At 53.3% G+C, this 22,150-nt stretch overlaps 6 protein-coding genes across 6 annotated transcripts in view; 3 read left to right on the top strand and 3 right to left on the bottom strand.

The window, feature by feature from the left end:
• Positions 1–3,427: 3,427 nt before the first annotated feature.
• On the bottom strand, positions 3,428–4,138 carry CCM_01838 (uncharacterized protein; the record flags this gene model as incomplete). Its single annotated transcript, XM_006666992.1, has 3 exons — positions 3,428–3,940; positions 3,999–4,032; positions 4,092–4,138. 3 exons carry the CDS (start codon positions 4,136–4,138, stop codon positions 3,428–3,430), a joined length of 594 nt encoding a protein of 197 aa, XP_006667055.1.
• A 558-nt stretch (positions 4,139–4,696) lies between these two features.
• Positions 4,697–7,099, top strand: CCM_01837 (Ku family DNA helicase, putative; the record flags this gene model as incomplete). The annotated part of the gene is made up of 5 exons (XM_006666991.1): positions 4,697–5,184; positions 5,230–5,290; positions 5,341–6,248; positions 6,297–7,020; positions 7,088–7,099. 5 exons carry the CDS (start codon positions 4,697–4,699, stop codon positions 7,097–7,099), a joined length of 2,193 nt encoding a protein of 730 aa, XP_006667054.1.
• Positions 7,100–9,437: 2,338 nt separating this feature from the next.
• Positions 9,438–9,953, bottom strand: CCM_01836 (mitochondrial DnaJ chaperone (Tim14), putative; the record flags this gene model as incomplete). The annotated part of the gene is made up of 3 exons (XM_006666990.1): positions 9,438–9,576; positions 9,641–9,768; positions 9,903–9,953. 3 exons carry the CDS (start codon positions 9,951–9,953, stop codon positions 9,438–9,440), a joined length of 318 nt encoding a protein of 105 aa, XP_006667053.1.
• A 1,166-nt stretch (positions 9,954–11,119) lies between these two features.
• CCM_01835 (uncharacterized protein) lies at positions 11,120–11,708 on the bottom strand (the record flags this gene model as incomplete). The annotated part of the gene is made up of 2 exons (XM_006666989.1): positions 11,120–11,545; positions 11,643–11,708. 2 exons carry the CDS (start codon positions 11,706–11,708, stop codon positions 11,120–11,122), a joined length of 492 nt encoding a protein of 163 aa, XP_006667052.1.
• A 7,429-nt stretch (positions 11,709–19,137) lies between these two features.
• Positions 19,138–20,516, top strand: CCM_01834 (Zinc finger domain-containing protein, C2H2-type; the record flags this gene model as incomplete). Its single annotated transcript, XM_006666988.1, has 2 exons — positions 19,138–19,685; positions 19,745–20,516. 2 exons carry the CDS (start codon positions 19,138–19,140, stop codon positions 20,514–20,516), a joined length of 1,320 nt encoding a protein of 439 aa, XP_006667051.1.
• A 1,293-nt stretch (positions 20,517–21,809) lies between these two features.
• Positions 21,810–22,150, top strand: part of CCM_01833 (uncharacterized protein) — a gene marked incomplete at both ends in the record, with an annotated part of 950 nt that continues 609 nt past the window's right edge. Inside the window, one exon of the mRNA XM_006666987.1 lies at positions 21,810–22,037. Coding sequence (XP_006667050.1) covers positions 21,810–22,037 — 228 coding nt within the window. The remainder of the gene's footprint in view (positions 22,038–22,150) is intronic.

Genomic DNA, 22,150 nt, shown 5'->3' with positions numbered 1-22,150 from the left:
ATGGATTGACACCCGGCCAGGAGCGGCCTTTGTTTTATGCTGTACCATTGTATTTAGTACGAAGTCATTTCATATCTCACTATTTTTCCCCCACGACAGCGTGAATCATTTCCAGCCTCTGCAAAATTCTTGTCGTTCATAATAAGGCTGGCTTGTCGTCGCGGCTGCGAAACAACCAACCATGGTGACAAGCAGTAGATGTAGCGCTCTACCAGCAAAATATAAAGCTGCCAACGCTATAAATGTCTTCTCAACACAGTTTTTTATGTGATTTACTTCATTCAGTACTTTCACAACATTTATGTTTCATTTCCTGCTTCGACAGCCAGGTAGCGATCAGCAGTGGTGGCTTTTTTGTCATTCCTGCAGTGGATATCTGAGCAACAGCACGGACTCGACTTGCTTTTGACCCTCCCTCAGCTCCCATCACGAGGCTGACAGGGCGATGCGATCTGGCCGCCCCCCCTCACCTCGCATTGTTTCGCCTCTGCATCGCACCACCCTAGAAATACCTAACCCGAGCCAAGACTTCATGCCCGTCACGTTTCCTCGCGGCGGCCCAGTTCCGTCATGGCGACGCCGCTGCAGTTCACAGACCTTGTCGACGACGTCTTCTACATGATCCTAGGGTATCTCGACACGGCAGACATACTCGCTCTCTCACGGTCCTGCAGGCGGCTGCATTCGAGATTGGAGCCGTGCCTGTTTCGCGACGAGCTCAGCTGCGATCGGGCCCTGCGCTGGGCATGCTGCAAAGACCTGCCCACGTTGGTCCGTCGAGCAGTCGCCGGCGGTGGCCACGTGTCCGCCCCGATTCGCAAGGTGAAGAAGTATGCCTGGGATTCCATGGTCTTTAGAACACTGTCTCTGCGGATCGCGGCCAAATTCGGAAGTCTGGGCGCCTTTAGAGCGCTTCTCGACCTCGGCGCGACGACAAACGTGCAGCTTCTAAAGGAGGTCCACAACAATCGCTACGAATACCTGCATATTGATGATGAAATCTCATCCCTCGCCAAATCATTGTCCATGAAAAGACACGCGGCTCTCCTCAAAGTGTTTGTAGAGTCAGATGCCGCCACCACGATGCCGCTGCTTGACGGAACTGCCTTTCTGGACCAGTGCCTCTTGAACGCGCTACGATCAGGCGCCTCGTTTGAAGCAGTCGAGTGTCTTCTCCAAAACGGCGCCAGCCCAGCCAGACTGCAAAGTGAACGCGGAAACAACCCGTGCCCCCTCGCCCTGGCCGTGATTTGGAACCGTCCGGTTGTGGATTTGCTTTGCAGGTTCGGCGCGACGATGGAAGGAAAAGCGATTCCGAGAAATCTAGGGCTCAAGTGGTTTCATATTCCCATTTTCGCAGCAGCGCGCCAAATGCACGAACACGGCACCGAGGTAGTGCAGAGTCTCCTCGACGCTGGCACCAGAGCCAACCACTGCGCCAACGTCTCCGTGCGAGGAGGTAGACGGAAGCCTCTCTCGTTGGAAAGCGAGCTCCGCCTGCAAGAGTCGGACAAGCAGACCAACATGTACAGCAGCTGCGCCCCAATGCCAGTTTACATCTACCTGGATTCCATCACATCATGGGAATCAAATCAACGGTTACCACCGACGGAAGGGCTGAAGTTTTGGCTGAAAAATGGGTTGGATATCGAGGCGGGATTACCACTTCACCAGATGCCCCCAAGGTGTTGCTGCGTAAAGCAGAAGTTATCAACACTATATTCGTTCATCACGGCCAAGTGGACTTGGCAGACACACCTGCATGATGAATATTTTCATGTGCTCGATATGCTCACAGAAGTACGGCTGGGTCGCGAGGCTATCCCAGCCTTCAAACCCAAACGATGCATCAGTGGGGAGGCTCTCCCAAACTCGCCTGCAGCTCGCCATGCCATCATTTGCAACAAGCAAATGCTATTATGCGATGAGGAAATCTGTACCCGGGTAGGTTCAACACACTGGATGCCACCTCCGCAAGCCGTGACGCAGCCTCTATTATAGTCCACGTCCAAATTCAATTTGCCGACGCATGTCATTACCCTGACATGTCTGTTCGCAGAAAAGGACCGATGCACTAGCAAGACTGCTATTTTTACACACTTGAGATGAAAACAAGTGGCGACATCCGAAAAAGGACAGTCTACGTCTTGCTTCTACGTTTAAATAGGCGTCATCAAAAGTCAATGCCCACCAATGACTGAAGACGGGCCTAGTCTGGCCTAGACTGGCTTGCACGGAAGCATATGTTCCTTTCAGGTGACGAGTAAATAGGTCAATAGGTAGGAAAAATGATGATTCTTTTCTTACCAATTGTTTGAAAAATAGGCTATCCCCATTGTTCTGATCATGCATTTTGCTTTAAAAAAATTTGCATGGCCATTTTTGGTAGTCGTACGCGACTCACGCGTGTGCCACATTACTAGTTCGCCAGACGAAAATTCGTTCGTTTTTTATGGCGATGAGTCGTCACTTGAGCCGGGCCAAACCATCGAGACCCTTCCACAGCCCAGTACAAACTTTCTATTCTACATGCAAACTTTCTATGCAAACTTAGTATCCTTCTGGTCAATTGCTGATTCCCCCAAAAACATAAAAGGCCGGCCGGCCCCCTCCCATCCAAGCCCAGCAGCAAAACAGTCCACCATTCATCAACAACCCAACTACACAAAGCATACAACTACTACACACAAAGTCATACTCTACAAGGCATCAACTGCTCAACTACACAAATTCACATTCGCACAAGAACAAAAACAAAAACAAAAAAAAGCAATCACACCGGTCAATATTTGAACCCTCAAATCAAATATTCCAGCACAATGTATACCGTTCAAAAATCCATTCCTTCTGGCATCAGCCCCGAGAGCCGTCGCTCCTCTGCCTCATCAGTCAGCACGGCTGCTTCGTCTGTGTCGTCCACCAAACCCGTCACAGAGGCCAATCTCGAGACGAGCCCCAGCGTCTTTGTCTCCGACGCGCCCGTCCACCCTCTTCCGGCCTACGCCCGGGACTTTCCCAAACCTACCAGCGAAATCAACATCGCTGAAGCTCTCCAGCGCAAGCCTGGCCGATGGACCATCAGCGGCGCCATTGAGGCCGGCTTGAATAGACAAACTTGTGCTCTCATTGACGAGACTGCCGAGCTCAAGGCCCGCTCTGCAGAGTATGCGGCAGCCAAGCAGGCGCTTCTCGAGACCGCCGCGCAGATGAAGGCGGCGAAGGCGAAGCCTCAATAGCGGTGGACAAAGACCAATACCGGAGTCGTGAATTTTTTTGAATACTGGATGCGAACATGATACCCCATGCTGGATGACGAATGATGGTGCCACATAGTTGGAACAAGTGTTATATTGATAGTTACTAGGCAGCAAGACGCCGTTTGAAACGTCGCAGCAAAATGTAACTTGATGCAAACAAACCTATAGACTCATAGACGTGCACCGAGCGTGAATCCATATGTAATAGAGCCAATCAGCACGGCAAGGTTAAGTAGAGATGAAATGCCGTGGAGCATGCCGAAACGCTTGCTGAGTGCCCGCATCTCGTCCGAGTGGGGGCCTTCGTCGTACCACTGCTTGCCGTCGCGTTTGGCTACAGCATGGTTAGCAAACTCGCCGATGTCATCTTCGAGGGTGTACGGACCTTGTCCTTGGCGCTGCTTCATGACCGCTCTGGACGCTGGCAGCAACACGACCATGTTGAGCACGCCCGAGACAAACATGGTGGCAATGGGGACAAGCGATCCCCACCGGTTGGACTCGTGGAGCAGCGTAGAGAAGCCATTGGGCGCAGCGAGAAGAGTGCTTCCGGGGAATGTTAGCGCCAGGATCGCGGGAAGCGCGGTCTGCAGGCCAAAGTAGATGGGGAAAATCTTGGTCTGAATGACAGAGAAGACAGGCCGCTCCGTGTTGGTGAACAATATTGGGCTGTTGACAAAGGTCTACGGGGTCATGTTAGCTATCACGATGCTTTGTTGAATTCTACCTCTGATGGCATACGTGGAAGAATGAGGTGCCAACAAGCGTGCCGTAGCTGCCAAACCACTGTTAGCGCTGTGCCATTGAGACGGACTGGAAAGGGAGGCAATTTACGCAAGGATGTGGTACGGCGCCGGAGACGTAATGATTGAGCCAGTCATGTTGAAGTAATACTGTTGAGATGCAGAACTTGATGGAATTTGCACGAGTGACGAACAATTCGATGTCAATGCAGAGTTCGGGCAATGATGTGACAATGATGCCGAGTACACCGAGGATCCATCACGTGCAGTCGCGACTCCTCGCGTCAGTCTCAAAGGGGCGATAATGACCTGGTATTTAGCAATTTAAGTGAATATTTTGGGCATTTATGAAAGTCGTGTTTCTTAAATATTCATTTCATCACCATGTTTATATTCGGTACCAGATTCCTTTTTTCCCTCATGGGTTTGCCAATGGATCATTGCCGGTATCTTTCTTCACTCAGGTGCGCGTCTGAAATAGCTAGGTGCCCATAGGCGAGCATCTCTGTACTGTGCCACAGCCACTTCCCGCGTCCACCCTGTTGTCCCCACACCTTCTGCCTAATGCCAGGCATACCATCCTCAAATCTCCTCGTGCATTTATAAAAGCAAGCGTTTTCTCGCTGCCGTCGCCTTCTGCATGGTCTGCGTTCTCATTATTTCCTCCTTGTAATCATCTGTCCCAACCCTGAAATCATGGCGGAGAAGGAAGCGACGGTCTTCATCCTCGACCTTGGCGCGTCCATGGGAAAGTCTCGCAGCGGCCGCAGTGAATCTGACCTGGACTGGAGCATGCGCTATGTGTGGGACAAGATTTCCGATATTGTCTCTGCGAACCGAAAGACACTCTGTGTCGGTGTAGTTGGCCTACGAACTGACGAAACCAGAAACCCGTTGATGGCGGACGATGGCTACGAGAACATCTCGGTGCTGCAGGAGCTTGGGCCAATGACCATGACATCTCTCAAAAGTTTACAAACGAGCATAAAACCGAGCAAGACATATTCTGGAGATGCCATCTCCGCCATTGTTGTCGCTGTCGACATGATAGACACCTTCACCAAGAAGCTCAAATGGACTCGCAAGATTGTCATGATCACAGATGCCCAAAGCGCCATTGATCCTGACGACATTGGAGATATCGCACACAAAATCAACGACTCCAACATTACCCTTACTGTCCTGTAAGATTCTCGCTCATCCAATACTGGCCAATTCTAATTAAGTAGTGGTGTCGATTTTGACGACCCCGAATATGGCTTCAAGGAAGAGGATAAGTCACCGACCAAGGTGAGAAGAAAAGCGCATCTTGTAATTCAACCTGAAACTTACATCTGCAGGCCGATAATGAAAAGACTCTCAAATCACTAGCTGATCAATGCACTGGCGGTGTCTTCGCATCCATTGTGGAGGCTATTGATGAGATTGACACCCCTCGTGTAAAACAGGTCAAGCCATACAAAACCTACGACGGCACCCTGGTTCTAGGCGATCCAGAGAAATTTCCTTCCGCCCTGAACATCAACGTCGAACGCTACTTTAAGACTCACGTCGCCCGACAAATCGCAGCCAGCACTGTTGTGCTGAAGTCAGAGCAAGGAGGGACACAGTCGACACACACCTTGGAAGAGGAGCCTATGGATGGAGTCGAATTCTCTGCTGTCAAGCAGGCGAGAACATACAAAGTCAACGCCCCCGATGCACCGGGAGGCAAAAAGGACGTCGAGTTTGAAACCCTGGCCAAGGGATTCGAATACGGAAGAACTGCCGTCCACATCAGCGAGTCGGAGCACAACATTACAAAACTCGAGACTACAAAGAGCTTCTCAATACTGGGCTTCATCCCATGGGATAAATGGGAGCCCTTTCTCGGTATGGGCGATGTCTGCGTCACCCACGCCAGGAAGTTTGACGAAAAATCCGAGCTCGCCATGTCGTCGCTTGTCTGGGGCCTTAACGAGCTCGAGTCGTATGCGGTCGCTCGACTTGTCACCAAGGACGGCAAAGAACCAATCTTGGTGCTTCTTGCACCAGGCCTGGAACCTGAACTCGAATGCCTCTATGACATCCCTCTTCCTTTTGCTGAAGATGTCAGAGCCTATAAATTCCCGCCGCTGGACAAAGTCATCACCGTGACAGGGAAAACGCTTACTACCCATCGCTTGCTACCAACGGACGAGCTAAACGAAGCCATGGGCGAATACGTTGATGCAATGGACCTTGATTCATACGGCATGGATGATCAGGGGTAAGTGCAGTATACTTGTAAACGGTAATGCCATGCTAAATTATCCAGTGAACCGGCCGAGTTTGCGCCAATTGACGAAACCTACAATCCAATCATCCACCGCATAAATAATGCTGTCAAACAGCGCGCTGTATATCCCGATCGGCCGATCGAGGACATTCCTTCGGTACTGCTTCGCTACGCCAAACCACCGCAAGATTTAATTGATCGAGTGCAAGATCGTATAGAAAATCTCATCAAGGAGGCCGAAGTCAAGAAAGGTATGCCCGACTCTACCCAAAGTACCGGCCACGCTAACCATCAAAAAGTACCCCCCAAAGCCAAGGGAAGACGCAACAGGGAAGCTGTCAAGCCTCTTTCAGGTCTCGACGTTGATGCTCTCCTTGGCGGCGACAGCAAAGGCCAAATCACACCCGAGAACGCCGTGCCCGATTTCAAGCGGGCCATGGCGACCTCGGAGGAAATTTCGGATATACAAAGCGCTGCCAAGCAAATGGGTGACATTATCAAGTCACTGATTACGGACAGCTTTGGCGACAGCAAGTACGCGCAGGCTGTGGAGTGTATTGGTGTCATGCGAGATGAATTAATCAACATGGAGGAGCCCGAGATGTTTAACGCCTTTGCACGGGAGCTGAAGAAGATGCTGCTCTCCGGTACACTGGGCGGCGATAGGCGAGACTTTTGGTTCAAGGTACGGTGGTCGCGCCTAGGATTGATCGAGCAGAGCCAGTCGGATGTCTCCAAGGTCACGGCGGACGAAGCGGACGAGGTAAGACTACTAATTTGTAATTGCGTCCGCACAAGTGCTAACCGCTGTCTTAGTTCTATAAATCTAGATAGTGCTGTAGGTGAAACATGTACCAACGGCGATATGAAATAAAACGTGCCTCGCTGCCTTAATGTGACCTTGTTTGCAGTGACTCGTAGCTGACCCGTCATTGTTGTACAGTCGCGGCACCGCCGAAATTTCAACTTGACATTGCCCTGACCGAGGAAACAAGGCAACGCAAGTCCTTGGCGATTTTTGCGCATCAAAGCGAAAAGATCTCAAAACACCATTGCTCGATTATTTCGTAAAGTATGCCAGCCAGTTTAGACATTGAAACACGGTTGAAAGACCTCGAGTCTATTATCGGGCAAGCAGTGTTTTTGGCCGACCAACCACAAAAAGAGCCAGAATGTGTGCCAAAGGAGGACGAATCCAGAGTGGTACAGAGGAAAGAGGGGAAAACGTCTTCATCAACAAATGCCTCGATCGATTGTGTGACGCCCCTTGATACTCCAGCATCGTCGGGTGAGGAAGAAATCGACGACATGCCTCCGTTCAGCGAACTCAAGATCCAAGACCTCAGTGACGAAGATGTTGCTTTTTGTCCCTGGAAACTGGTAAAGGGCTATGCAGACTACTACACTGGCAAAGCGAATCGCGAAAGGGTAACGTGCTTTTCAGATGCCCTGGTCTCCGCCGTTTGCTGACGAGATAGACAGGTCCGACCCTTTTTCGACAACGCTTTGAAAGACCGAGACTGGTACTTGTACGCATAGACTTTACTATCCTGCCATATATCAACGTCTGCTAATCAGCTGCGTCTCTAGCTTCTACATCCGGGACACTACCGACCCTAAGAAGGCGCATCTGCTCGTCTCCTCCCGCCAAGTCGAGAACCTTCTCAGCGCCATTAACAGAGCCCTCGGCACCGAGCTCACCGTCCCCTACGGACCGTCTCGGCGGGCCTTTTTCCTGCGCTTCACGGGCTGCGGGCCGTTTCGCCCGCGCTTCCTGCTGCACCACAAGCGACATGCGCCGGCGGCGGCAACGGGCAGCGGCCTCGACATCGAGGACCCGCGCACGTGGCCCAAGGACGACGGCCCGGTCGCCAGCGAGGAGGCGCTCGCGGCGCTGCCGATGGACGCCGGGGCGCGTCTCACCGCCAACATGGCGCGGATGCGCCGCGACCCGGCCAAGGTCAGCAAGCAGACGGCGGCCGAGCGCTTCGAGACGCGCAAGGAGGCGCGCAAGAAGGAGATGCAGGCCATGCTGGGCCACCTCGGGCTCAAAGACGGCGCGGTGGACAGCAAGTCGGACGTGGTCTTCTTCTCCGTCGACGTCGAGGCGATTGAGGTGTCGCCTGGGCCGGTGTCTGAGATTGGCATTGCTATTCTCGATATGCAGCGCGTCGGCGAGCAATCGCCCGGGAGCCGCGGCCGCGACTGGTGGCCGCTGATGGAGGCGCACCATTTGCGCATCAAGGAGTACGCGGGCCTGACCAACTACCGCTATGTAAAAGGCTGCCCCGATGATTTCCAGTTCGGGTACGTATCCCACCCCCTCCCCCTTCCTCCTTCGACGGGGTGACTAGACATCTTTCTCCCTTAAACTAACATGGCCTATCTGTAGCGATAGCACGTTTCCTTTCAGGGCCGAGGCCTGCGCGGCCGTGCTGGACATTCTGCGGCCGTACGTCGACGAGCGCCGGCGCATCGTGCTTGCCGGCCACGACATTGCCCAGGACGTCGGCTACATGAGCCGCCTCGGGTTCGACCTCGAGGGCGAGACGCGCAGCGTCGGCACGGTGGACGCGCAGGTGCTGCACAAGGTGTGGATGCAGTCGGACTCGGGGCGCTCGCTGAGCACCGTGCTCGACGATCTCGGCTTCGAGTACGCATACCTGCACAATGCCGGCAACGACGCCGTGCACACCCTGCGCGCGGTGATTGGCGCCGCCTTTGCCTACACGGAACCGGCCTCGCCGCAGTAAAGGATTCGAGGGGAGGGATGCGGGTTGAGGAGAGAATTTTGTCCTGGTCGTTTTCTTTTGGCGACCAGGGTGTGCTTTACTTTATTTCGTTTGTTGATACATGCTTTGTACAAGAGTATTGCAAATTGCTTCAGTCCTCAACCCCATCGTGGTGACTTGTGACTCTTTGCACCCATCCGTTTCCCCCATGCTCCAGATAATTATCGTCTTTTTTTTCTCTCGTCTTTGAAATCATGTCAAATGGGACGCCATCGCTATGAAGGGAGATATAATACAGAGGGGTGGTGCCGGTCCTTGCGGCTGTGTTTCGAGTAGTTGCAGTGCCTGTTCCCAAGCAACGTCCTGTCCCGATCGATTCCAAGGCGGCGAGTGTCTTCCTTGATTTTTTTTTTTCGGTGGTGTCGGCAGTGCGGTTCGTCGGGACGCCCTATACCGCCTTGTCGAGTAGTTCCTTTGCTTCGTTGACTTTGGTAGCCAGGTACGGGCTGCCGCCTCGATCGGGGTGGTTGAGCAGCATGGCTGTGCGGTGCGCCTTGCGGACCTTGTCCTTGGTGAGGGAGCGCTCGCTGCCAATGTCTGTTAGTATCCGGTATCCGCAACGTATGCCGTGGGCAGGGGAAAAGGGCGTACTTGAGAGACAGGATCAGAGTCGCCTCCTTCTTGGTCATTTTTTGCTCAAAGCCTCCTTTGTAAAAGGCCTTGCCCATGGCCCCGACACCACCGCGCGAGCGGCGCCAGGCGACGAGACCAGCACGGCCCTAGGAATTGTCAGTATTTTCCATCTAGTCTGCCACCCGACGTATAGAGATGCGAGGTCGGCAAGTTGAAAGTTTTGGTCGCAAAACTGCTGCGCGGACGGAACGGGGGGGTTTGCGCAAGCGGAGTAACGTACGAGGAAAGCGGCGACGGCGGCGCCAGCACCGATGGTGAGAATAGAAGCCATGATGAACGAGTCGCGACGTGAGGGATGACGAGAGTGGCGGGAGTAAAGTGGTCGACGGGCTCGAGACGAGTTTGCGCGCGACTTTTTTCCCCGAGCCTTGTTAGTCGGACCTTGCAGTGTGCTTGCCGGACCTTCCACGTGACTTGGCTGGACAGAGGTACATATACTTAGAGGTAACTTGCACGCAATTCCAAGTATCTTCAATTCATGATCTCTTTGTTCAAGACTTCCATCACTTCTTTTAGTCACAGCGTTTGATGCAAATAAATTTGGGCTTACAACTTCTCTGTGCCAGAGGTCCGCGACCGTCTCGGCGCCTTTAGTGGACTGATCCAGCAGCTCGTCGATGAGACCGTAACTGGCGGACCTTTCTATTGAAGTCCTTCACCAAGGCCAGCCTGTCTAAACGGCGCATTACCGACAACGATACTTGCGCGCCGAGGACCCCACGACGATACCGTCCACCACTTGGGGCGCTTTCAAAAGCTCTCCTTGCCTCGGAAGTTGGGGGATTCGTCGCCCAAGGCAAACTGACATGGGTTGTCCGCCTCCGTAATCTCGAACTCGAACCTTTGATCCTTCAACGGCACAAGGAGGTCGCATCTGAAGGTACTCTCATCGACCTTCTCCTGGATGGTTCTTCATTGCCCTATCCTCCGACATTGGCTGGATTGAAGCCAAGCGGGCCATGTTCCCTCATCTTTCAGTAGAACTTCGAAAGATCTATTTCGTCAGTTCAGAAATATAGGAAGTCATGCGCAAGGAAATAGCTATGTGTGCTAGAGCGTTACGATATGACAGCTAGAAATTCTTCCTGAGGAGCCTATCGTTATGTACGGATTCGTCTAGGTTATAAACCTCCAAAAGTAAGCTATCGATTGCTACTATGGCCAGTTCAAATCGGTCATGAGGCACCTCCGGCTCATCACAATACGCCATCAGGGGCGGATCGAGATGAGCTAATGCACAAGGGTCTGCGTGCAGCACTGATAGCAAGATCTGAACTTTGCATCATAACAGCCGTTTACGCCGGCCCAGATCTGGGATATCCTGCAGCCATGGCTTGGACATTCACGTCCGTCCCGTTCGTTCGTTCGTTCAAAAAAAAAAGCAAGTATTAATCCACAAGCGCACACATTAACTACATCATCGTCAAAAGGCCCCGACTACCTTTCCAGGCGGCGCTCGCAGTGGCGTGTCCTGGTGTGCGTCGGTTCCGGCCGGCGCAGCTCCCCGTCGACATGCGCCGCCGCCTTGTTCCGCGCCTCGGCAATCCGCACCGCCTCTTCCCCCTGCCGCTCTGCCGTTCTGTCACGCCAGTTGCCGGCGCCGCCGCGCCCGGATAGCACGCCGTGGGGGTTCCTGGCTGCGACGTCGGCCCCCGTCACCTGTGGGCCGCCGCCGGCCTCGAGGTCCTCCAGCCGCTGGCCCTCGGCGTGCGCCGTGGCGTTGGGCTCCGAGATGGCGTTGCCGGCGCCGCCGCGGCCCGTCAGGACCGGCGCCTGCGCAGGCTGCGTGGCGCGGGCGATCTGGCTCTTGCTGGGCGCGAGCGCTGCTGCGTCCTTTTTCTGCGCGAGGCGACTACATGTTAGCTACCTTGCTCTGTTGGACGCCGTGCAGGTGATCTTTCCAGCGGACCAAACACGAGCTCGGCGTCTAGTCTCGGGGGAAGGGGACGAGGGAGCATACGTTAACCGGCGCAGAGTGGTAGTTGCCGGCTCCGCCACGGCCTATTCTGACCATATCCGAGGTCATGTCGTAATGTGCGCTGGCAGCAACGAGGAAAAGGTTTGAATCGCTCTTCGCTTCCGCCCTTTTTTGCCTGGGTAGTTTTTTTTTTTTCGCGACGCCAGCAACCGAAACTGGAACTGTGTTGTCGCACGCCCAACACTGGAAACTAGGCAGAAGGTTTTCTTGCTGGTTTATGCCAGATGACGCGTCGCAGGAAAAAATTGAGAACAGGTCAGTTGAAAAAGGCGCTTGTCGCGCATTGACTGCCAGTGGAGAAGTAGTAAATGCCCAACTGTAAGCGATGTCCTTGGGCAAAAAGACTAGTTCAACCAACTGGCGCGTGCCGACACGTGTTGGGTAAAGGCAACCAAGTCCACTTGCAAGCCGCGATATCAGGCAATGATTACCGGTTGGTATCTGAGAGGCTCGCGAGTTTGGGGCCAGCGCACTGCCTTGTGGTTTCTTATCAGACGAGAGAAAATCGGGGCGCTTGCGGGAAAACGTTTCGTTTTGTGATGCAGGAAGCGAGGTTCGGCCTAGGAGGGGCGATTGGCTGTGCACGAGTAAAGAGGTCAATGGAACGCCATGATGAAGACTGGAGACGTTGGACGAAATATAACTGCCATGATCGATAGTAGGCAGGTAAGAAAAAGGTGCCCAGGGGAGTGACGTTGACGAAGAGTGTAAGTGGTTCCTGAAACGGGCCTCGCCAGATGTAGACACCATCAGCTAGCAGGAAACCGGAGCGCCCGAAAGGGTCAATGTTGTAGCCAACTATAATGGAGCTTTTGTTGAACGACCTTCTTGGCGCGGATTCTACACCTTTGTGATTTGAGAGGCTCTTGATTCACCCTCGTTGGAACATCGGCACTTTGGGAAGCCTGTCATCTGTCAATATGCGCCCATCCGTCCGTGAACCTATGTAGGCAATAGTGGTCTTGAGTTTATTGCGCAGAGAAAGAACCAGGAAAGCTCAGTTGGAAGCAAATTTCCTCTCTCATAATCATCAAGCTGCCCCTCAACATCTTTGCTAGGTAGGTAGCAGGGTCTGAGGACGACTTGAAGCAGGAATTTTACCAACGACATCCCTTTATATAACCAAGTTGTATAGGAATATTGACGAGGATTATACACGGGCTGAAACATGGATGGAATATGGTACTTGAGCGGCATAAATAACCTGTTGTTTCGTCTTTGTAGGGGGCCTGATCTAGGTGGTATTGGCATTGGGCGACGTGTGGTTGGTGGTGGAGTGTGCGCATAAAGGCATCCAGCAAAGGCCCTGCTACAGAGCCAACCAAGAGATCAGGTCGGAATATTGGAGGGTAGGGTTTATGCGTGCATCGGCTGTGTTGTCCTATAGCGAGGGGGTACTTGTCCGGCTACGTTGTACTTTTGAAGAAAGGAAAAACGCTGCTTATTATTCGATGGTTGGAGCAGCCCGTCAAGAACGCTGGTCATTACCGTGTACGTGGTAAAACCCATTCATCCCACGCCGTCTACGGGTCCCTCCGTGACTGACCCGGTTGCGGCGCGCCGGCGCCGGGCCCCGACAGCCTCCGCCGTCAGGGGATTGCCAGCCAGGCACAACCCTGTGCGTGAGAAGCCCGGGAGAGGTGTGCCCCGGCTCGCCACTCCATTGGCCAATTCAGCTCGCATTGTCTCATTTCCCTACTTTTCCTAGTCTCATTTCGGTATCCCAGAAACACGGGAATTTCCCTTTCATTCCTAGCCCCTCCAATAGACTTTTTCTGACATCGAAGCCCCAACTCTCTCACTACACAATGCAAAAATTCGTGTTTGCCGAGGGGATTCGTGTTGCTTTTCGGCTAGGCTAGTACATTTTCCTGTTTCTGCGCATGCTAATTACCAGTGCAAATACTTTTGGCATGAAATTCTTTTCTTGTTTCATACACCCATGACCTGGGTAGGTGCCCCCTGTTGCGATCGGCGCCGTCATCGAGATTTGGGACAGTGCGCATCAGCGTGCCTACATGTACCGGCCTCTTGGGAAATCGACCAAACGAGGGCCGGCAGGTAGGAACAAGGGGAAATCTGTAGACAGTAATCGATATGAAGAGGGCTTTGCGTAGGGACTCTGTGCAACGCCAGGCTGAAGTGGAAATATGGTCTTGGCAGTAGCAATTGCCTTGGCCGACCAATGATGAAGTTGGGAGACGAGTCCGACGGCATAATTTCGAAAAGAATTTGGCTACTAATAGGAATGGTCTGTATATACGATCTGGATGGTTGATACTGCGATGAGGGGGATAGGTGGACAATGTACACGCAGCAGCCACGCTGGAGTGGAAGTGATCTTCAGACGGGTCACGCTCTAGATTGACACCCCTCTCTGGTGCTCATGATTGCTCTGGACTAGTTACTGATTGCGTTCTAGACTGGCTGATCGACAATAAAAAGCATCATCGCAAAGTTGTCGTCTTACAACAGGCAGCGATGGTAGAAATGGGCAGGGCATTGTTTGAGATCTCGCATGTCGCTTACAAGACTGGCGAGAAATACATCGCTGTCATCAACAAAGGGTGCAAAGACAGAATCTCGCAGTTTCGTCCCATCAGGGCCGCTCTAAAAGGCATTGGCGAGCGATCAAGCCGTGACTTGGTGTCCCCCAAAGTATAGAAATATTCTTCTCAGGGGATACTACCTGCCGGCTTGGCAGCATGTCATGTGGTCTAGGGAAACGAGAAAAAACCTAGTTTCGGCCTCGTGGCTTGAAGCGAATTGGTCAAGTTGCATTCGGGGAGGGTGTGTAAGGATACATGAGCTGTCGAATCACCAAGTCAGCAAAAACGACCAACCATGTCCGTTTAGACCTCAATCTCTCTTTCTCTCTCTTCCCTTGCCTCAGAAGAAAGCATTGTGGCCCTCGCAAATAAATATGTTCTCAAACTCGGCTCCAGCCCATTCCCCTCAACAAGCGTTCGGCAGAGGCCGCTTTTGCTAGTCAGGCTGCGTCTCTCCAGAACTTCCCGTCCATCCCGCGCAATACGGCCGAGAGGGCCAATGGAGGGGTAAAAATTGACAACGAGTTAGCACGGGTTTCGGTGGAAGCTAGGGCTACAATGGGAAGGTCTGTAGCAAAAGTTCATGGCCTGCTTTTTTTTTACCCCAGGGTTCGTCTTTGTTGCTTGTGCATGTGCAATCTCGACAGGCTGGGAATTGGCCAAGAAAACAAAGGATCACAGGAACAAGGGAAAAAAAGGCCCCGGAGCTGAACGCGGGGGCCCGCGCGGCCGGACTTGGAGGGTTCGTGTGGCTTGCGGGATAAATGCACGAGGTTCTGCAGCGCGGAAGATTGGGGGGAACGGAACCGCGTGTTCGGATCCTAGAAGGGGGGGAATACAGAAAAAGAAAAGTCCAATGGAGCTTGAAGTGAAAGCCCAGTCTTCGCATGCCGCCACCTGGGTTTGGAGGAGGCTGCGGGTGGAAGCGCTGTGCCCGTCTCTTGCCGTCCCTCCATCTCAGCCTGGCCGGTACGCGTGATCTCGCCTTGGCTATTCAAAAGACAGTCAATCAGTGTGTCCCCAATTGGCAGCTAGAGACATTTCTGGTATATTGCGGTAGAATGCTCCGAGTATCCGTACTCGGTAATATTGTGCATGAATTGCTAAATTTGTCTTGCCTTTTCGTTGCAGTTTCCCCGCTTCAGAAAAGAAACAAAAAAGACCAGCTGAACCGAATAGCTTCCCCAATTTTTCTTACTGAACAACAGTGACAAGTTTTGGGGCGTAAATTGTGGTCTCTCGTACCCCTGCCAAATTTGATAGCAAGCCGGGTAACCCCTCAATTGCTAAATTGGACGACGAGAGCGATCGCCCTTCTGCGGCCACCCGTCTGATATCTGATACCCAACCAGAATACAAGACTATCGGCAAATGTTCGTTTCTTGTCTAGGCATGTCAATTCCAAAGAGGATGGGATTTCGCCAGACATGGCTATTCTAGCATCTGGAATTCGTCGTGGCACCGTACGATGTGGTGGGCTAAATAAGCCCCCGTAAGTTTATTATGCATCGCAGCGGTCGTCGTGCGGGGGCGGGGACGGGCGTCTTTTTTGCTGGCTGGCTCTTGGGGGGATAATGAAGCAAGTGCACGGCGCGCCGGAGCGACCAGGAAATCGGTTATGCAAATAATTGTGCATGTTTCCCGAGTTGCCGGAGGGCCGGAGTGCCATGCGAGAAGGAGACGCCCGCCAACTAGCAGGACCGGACGCAAAAGTAGTTTTTGCCTCTACGACCCGATTTGATTGTTCAATGTATCGGCCGACCCGAGCTGATCCGTCATCGGCGCCGGACTCCATCTCATCCCTCGTCACTGACCCGGGGCTCGGTTTTTGCTGATTAGGGTTTGGGGCTAGGTTTTCTAGAACCCTTATCTGCGCTACAATCATGACGGCGGCATTGGTAGCTGGGCCGCCCATGTATAAATCGGCTAGATTACACTTTTTATTTAATTTTATTATTAGAGGCGGGAAATGGCGAATAGACGAGGTTTCGACAGGCAAAATAGGTCGCGTTTCTTTGGGGTCAATGACGCCACAGCATGATATCACCCATTCTGTCATGTTCGTCACGATTTCGGTTCCGTTACTAGTAGTGGTCTAGATGGGCAATACATACACACGAGACTGGATACAGACAACCTGCGGGAACCAAGTTGTGATTTTGTTATCAAGATGGGGAAATGTACGCATCATACCTGCTGTGAGTCTTGACTCCCCGCTGTATCCGTAGGTAGGTATTTTACAGCGCCACAGTCTGTGGGGGGCAGCGCTACGATTAACTTGACGATGGTCATGTACTGGGGGAGATCAGGCGCGCAACACCGACAGGGGCGCAGGTTTGGCAGCTGCCCACGCTGCGCCAAAAGCCGTGCCCATTGGCGTGACTTGGCTTGCATTGGTAGGTACCTGTTACCAGTGCTGCCGGAAACAAAAAAAAAAAACAATGTCCAGTCCCAGCCGAGGCAAGTCCGCTCTCGGCTTTGTAGAGAAGAAACAAGACAAATACAGTGGTGGAAAAGAATACTCAACACACCCCCTCCTCCCCTGAAAGAAGCGTGCCCTTTGTTGATGAACTTGTAATACCGTGTCCAGTTATCCCTTGTGTAATAATTAACCACGGGCCGTACAGCGCCTCGCCCTGCCGTCAACGGGAACTCGATGAAAGAAAGTACGGCACAATCCAAAGCACCTTGATAACAAAAAAAAAAAAAATCCCCCTTCTTTATGCCGCGCTTTCATCATGCTGTTCCCTTTCTCTCATTCATCAAATTGTCTCCTTTCCTACCCTACCCACGGGTTATTGTATTACCGTATTGGCCAATTCCATTGGCTCGGGTCGGAAGTTTTTGGGTTTGGGAAGGAGCCACCACACACCCATCGAACTCAATAGGCTCGCACGCGCCCATACTTTTTTCTTTTTCCTTTTGTTCCTTTTTTCTTTTCCTTGACTAGATCCGAGACACTGAGTTAGGGCTTGTGAAAGGGACGAACATGTTTTGGTGACGACAAAGCTAACTAAGCCAATTGACTTTTTTTTTTTTTTTCAACGTTGTATTACCTCTCTTCACATTGGGTACGGAGGAACGATGTCCGGTTCTTTGGAAAAGACACACCTCTATCCCCTATCAATCTCTTTTTCAGGCACGAGCAGCACTGGTGCCTTGCGCTAATGCCTGGCCACCCCCCTCGTCCGCCTGTCAGCTCACCACTTGTGTGGTCAGGCCGACGAGTTGCTTGGTGTGGTGTACTTGTGTGGCCAGAGAACGGCCAAGGCAGGCCACTGTACCTACTTTTTTTCTTTCTCTTCTTATGCACAACATAGTCCCAAATCCAGAGATGATAAAGCCCACACCTCCCTGCCAACTTTTTATGAAATGCTCAATTTTGGTAAAGTGGTAGTCGCGGGCTTGTCTGTCCGGGTGATCAAGAAGCCCCCCCTTGTCCAATCACATGCCCGCTCCTCGGCTCCACCGACGACCGTTCGCTCCGATGGGAGAGAATGCCGTCCAATTGCCAGGCAGCGAGACTAGTTAACTAGGTAGCTTACAGCAGAAACGAGCAAAAAGAAGGGGTGTAGGCCTAGTCTTCCAGAAATACTTTGAAGAATCATATACCTGGTGCTGCCCGCACAAGTACTGGGCGCTCGTGCTGGTGCGTCCCGTGCTGCGCTCCGTGTGGCGCCCCTTGCGCTGGAAACTGGTAGAAACCTGACCCAACTTTTGAACGCTGCCCCCCCCCCCCCAAACGCCTTGTCTGATGGTACTTGTCCCCACGCGCTTATTGCTTAGTGCGGGCAGGTACCTTGGCTTTGCCATTGGGGCCCGCTCCAGCGACGCCTAGACTCGTGCCGCCCTCCGTTGTCGCCACCTGTATTTTCGGAAACAGTCATTCATGCCAGCCCGCATTCGCAACGCCAATGTCGTCCATTCTAACAGGTACCTACCCAGGTACATTGTTACTTGTAACCACAGGCTGCTTGCCAATCCGGGCCAGAGTAGACCTGTCGGCAGCTGCCTCTAACTGGTTATATGAATGATTCAGAGTAGGTACGTTCCTACCTTGCTGTAGCTATATACCCGTCAAAACCCCATTCCCATTGTTTGCTTCAGCCTGTTGGCCCGTCAAACCCCAAACCCCCAAAACTCCGATACTCTTCTGCCGTCCTCTGGGCCTCTGGGCCGTGTTGATACGCTCGCGCCCCCTCCCAACGTTGGGCCTTCCCCCAGCTGGCTGGCTGGCTGGTGGCAGTGCCACACGCCATGCGCTATTCCACTTACACCCTCCCTCACCTCACCATGTCCATCACTCACTCCGCGCGACACACCACGCACCATCCAACTAGTCGCAGACAACAAGTACCTCCCCCATGCTGCCTCTCTCCATGCTGGCCAATGTACCCTGTCCAGCGACACTCCTCCTCGGTCGCTCGTCACCCTCCCACACACTCGCACACACACGCCCCTCCTCGCTGCCCACTACTCCCGCATTGCTCCTCCCAAAATATTATTTCTCGTCTCAGCCTACCTTTTTCTCACGACACATTGCCTTTTTTTTTGCTTCCCAACTTTTTTTCTGCTTGCTTCCACATTCTCCTTCTTCTCCCATACTGTCCTTTACCACCCACCAAGTACACAACCACTCAACCGTCCAATCGATCGTATCGCTTCGAACGCTCGCTAGCGTCATCGTACTCTCTCTCGATCCCACCGGCACCGTCTCGTCAGCCAATTTACCCCCCTCGCCCTAGACAGACTACTCGACCCGGCGTCCCCTACTCTCGCGCCACACGAGCAATCCAAAAGTCGTGGGCAATGGCTTCTTCCAAAGTATGAATGGCCATCCTTCCCTCCCACCGCTGTCAACACTGGATTGTTTCTGCCGCTGAGAAGTAACCCCTCTTGCTGACTTGGACTCCCTCAACCCGAAGGAGATGCAGCACTCGTCGAGACCCTTGACGCACCAGCGCCCCTCGCTCTCCGCAGTCTCCTCGTCACTGCCTGCACGCCAGACGCACGCGAGAAACTCGTCCCACTCTCTCCTGACCGGAGCCCTCAACCCGAATCACCGCGTCACTCGACGCAAGTCCGTCACCAACCAGGCTCACAACGTTGCCGCCCTCACCGCCGCCCTCACCGACGGCGACCCTACCACCGCGATCCCCATTGCCAACGCCTCCGCTCGACGAAACACCATCTCCAAGGCTTTCAAGATGTCGGTAGCTGCCAGCCTTCCCTCCCCGCCTGCTAGTCTGCCGCTGCACCGTTCCCTCGCAGAATCCAAGATGCACCAGGACAGCGCCATCGACGACGATTCCATGTCGGGCGACGATGCCGACGGCTCCGTCGACGAAAACCGCGCTCGTCGTGCTAGTGACGGCCAGCCCTTGACAAAGGATGGCAAGAAGAGCAACCGCGTCGAAGTTCGATGTGAGACCTGTGGAAAGGGCTATAAGCACAGTAGTTGCTTGACAAAGCACTTGTTAGTCTCTCGCGGCAATGACGTGTGCCCCAACCGTGGACTAATTCGATGCACTATAGGTGGGAGCACACCCCAGAGTGGTCCTTGACCTCGAAGCTGCTCATCTCCAAGCACCAGCAAGTCCAGCTGCTTGAGGCTGCCTCGGTCCTTGTTGCGATGAATGGTCCCAGCCAGGAACCCGAGGTAGTCACGCCTCCCGACTCTGCTAAGGACTTCGCCAGCGAGCCTGAATCCGCCTCTCCGTCCGCCTCTGGCTTCTCGGAACAGCAAGATCGACACAACTCGACTGACCCGACCCCTCCTCCATTTGGCGAACCACTGGGTTTTGACGGTCTGGCCTATCGTGAAAAGCGTCTGAGTGGCGGTAGCGGCATCGCTCAAAGTCTCCGATCGCCCCAACTTGGCCCTGAGCACCTCGCCAACAATATCCCACATATCCAGTGGAACAGCGGCCGCCGACCCTCGTTAGGGCCTGCTGGCACTGGCAATGAGGACCGCGATCTGGCTGCTGCCGTCGAGCTTCTTAGCTGCAGTTTTGGTAGCAACGGTGGGCGTGATGTTGTCGGCGTCGCTGCTGATGCCCCGCCCGTACCCCCAGTTCCCGAACAGTACCGTGATCAGGCACGCTCCTTTTCACACACTGGCTTCCTCAACAGTTTCCCCCGACGCCAGCCCGAGAGCTTTACTCGAGGCGAGTTCCGAAGTAGTAGCCAAGATGTCAAGATGGAGGACAGTGGCGAGTCGGCGGCCGACGAAGATGATCTCGAGTCTCGCGCTCGCGCTCGCAGTGACGAAGACGACGATGGTGTCTTTGGCCGTATGGAGGAATAGCCGCAGAGTTGTCAACCTCTTTTCTTTTCTTTGTTTTGTTTGGAAAGGCATGGAGCATAACGGAAGTCGGGAACTTGGATCTGGAATTGGATTATAATCATTGGGAGGAACGGCGCGATGTCTCTTTTGTATAACGATATACACACAAACCTGTACGAGGTGGTTCTGCTCCGCCCGGATATTTAGCACCGAAGAGTGGAGAGCCCGTCTGAGCAGTCATCTTGGGCTGGGACGTGATTGCTTCTCCACGAGGTTAAAGTGAAGATCTGGAGGCGTCGAGCGGACACCCGAATAAATACCAAACGAAGCGAATACATATTCAAGCGAATACATATTGAAGCAAACAGTTGGATGCTCTTTTGATGTTTTTGCGACGTGAGGATTGGCGACGGATGGCCAGATGATGATGCTTGTGCAGACTGGAAATGGTTGAGGTGCAAACGGGCACTTTGGTGAATTGGGTGCTGGGCCACTTAACAACAGAGCTTTTGCCACATCGGTTGACCCTCGAGGAACACCTAGCCACACGAGGAAAGTGGCCGAGGATCTTGGAAGAAATGTGTCAGGATGTGAGATTGTGCACTGACGGTGGGAGTTGGGGACTTTTGGGTTGCAGATCGACCAAAAGACATGGACCAGTCTCTTGGTGATGGGGTGGTTGGGTGGTTGCCGAGTGGTGGAGGCTCCGCTGTTGGTGCCTCGAGTCACAAACTCTTCAACTAACTTAGCCTGGGCCACGTACTTTGGTATTATCGAGTAACGTGGGTAAAAGGATGGAAAGTCTTGTGAATGTATTTATTATTGGCACCAAAAGGTACTGCCTGGATAATTAGGTAAGTAAGGATTTGCCAAAATATGCTGCCAGCCCGCCTGTATGTACGGATGTACGGATACAGCCAGAGAGCAGCTGGGAGTAAATCAACCATTCATCACTGTAATTTCTATTTTCTATTTTCTATTTTCGATGCAGTTTCCAGTTGTCGCGGGCATCCATTGGCTACCTTACCTGAGTACTACCTCTTAATAGGTAATTTGTAGGCAGTTCCGCTTCTGCTGGCCGAGTGCCGGATTTACCCACCAATTTCCACTCTCCAAGATGCAAACGCGGCACAAGACCGTTTTCAGCAGCTGAGACGCGCCGCCCACGCTAAAGCTCCTGGTCAACAACAAAGCCGAGCAAAAAGCACCACACCATCTCGCCACCCCCTCCATCAAAACCCAGAACCGTCGCATAACACGAGGCAAACACCTCTTTTGCCAAGCACTTATCAACAATTTTGCTTCAACATCAAGATGCCTCGAAAAACCGTCAAGAGCGAAGCCAGCACGGCTTCGCCCGACCCTGCACCCGCCAGATCGACCCCGGTCAAGGCGGGCAAGACCACGAGCACCCCCGCGAAGAGCGCCTCCAAAAAGGAAAAGGACACGCCCTCCAGCAAGAGCAGCACCACCAAGACCTCCAAGGACAAGGACGCCGCCGCCATCAAGCAGCGTCGCCAGAGAAGGGCCAGCAGCACGCAGGTCCAGCAGCCTACGAGCAGCACCAGCGATCCTCGCCGACCGCTCCTCGCCGGGCTCCCGCCGGCCGCCCGATTCGCCGCAGCCGAGGCGCTGACGCTGGCGCTGCTCGTCGC

The sequence above is a fragment of the Cordyceps militaris genome, assembly GCF_000225605.1.
Source record: "Cordyceps militaris CM01 unplaced genomic scaffold CCM_S00001, whole genome shotgun sequence".
In the NCBI taxonomy this organism is placed as follows: Eukaryota; Fungi; Ascomycota; class Sordariomycetes; order Hypocreales; family Cordycipitaceae; genus Cordyceps; species Cordyceps militaris.
The sequence above is the reverse complement of the archived record's forward strand: the minus strand, read 5'-3'. Positions and strand labels throughout refer to the sequence as shown.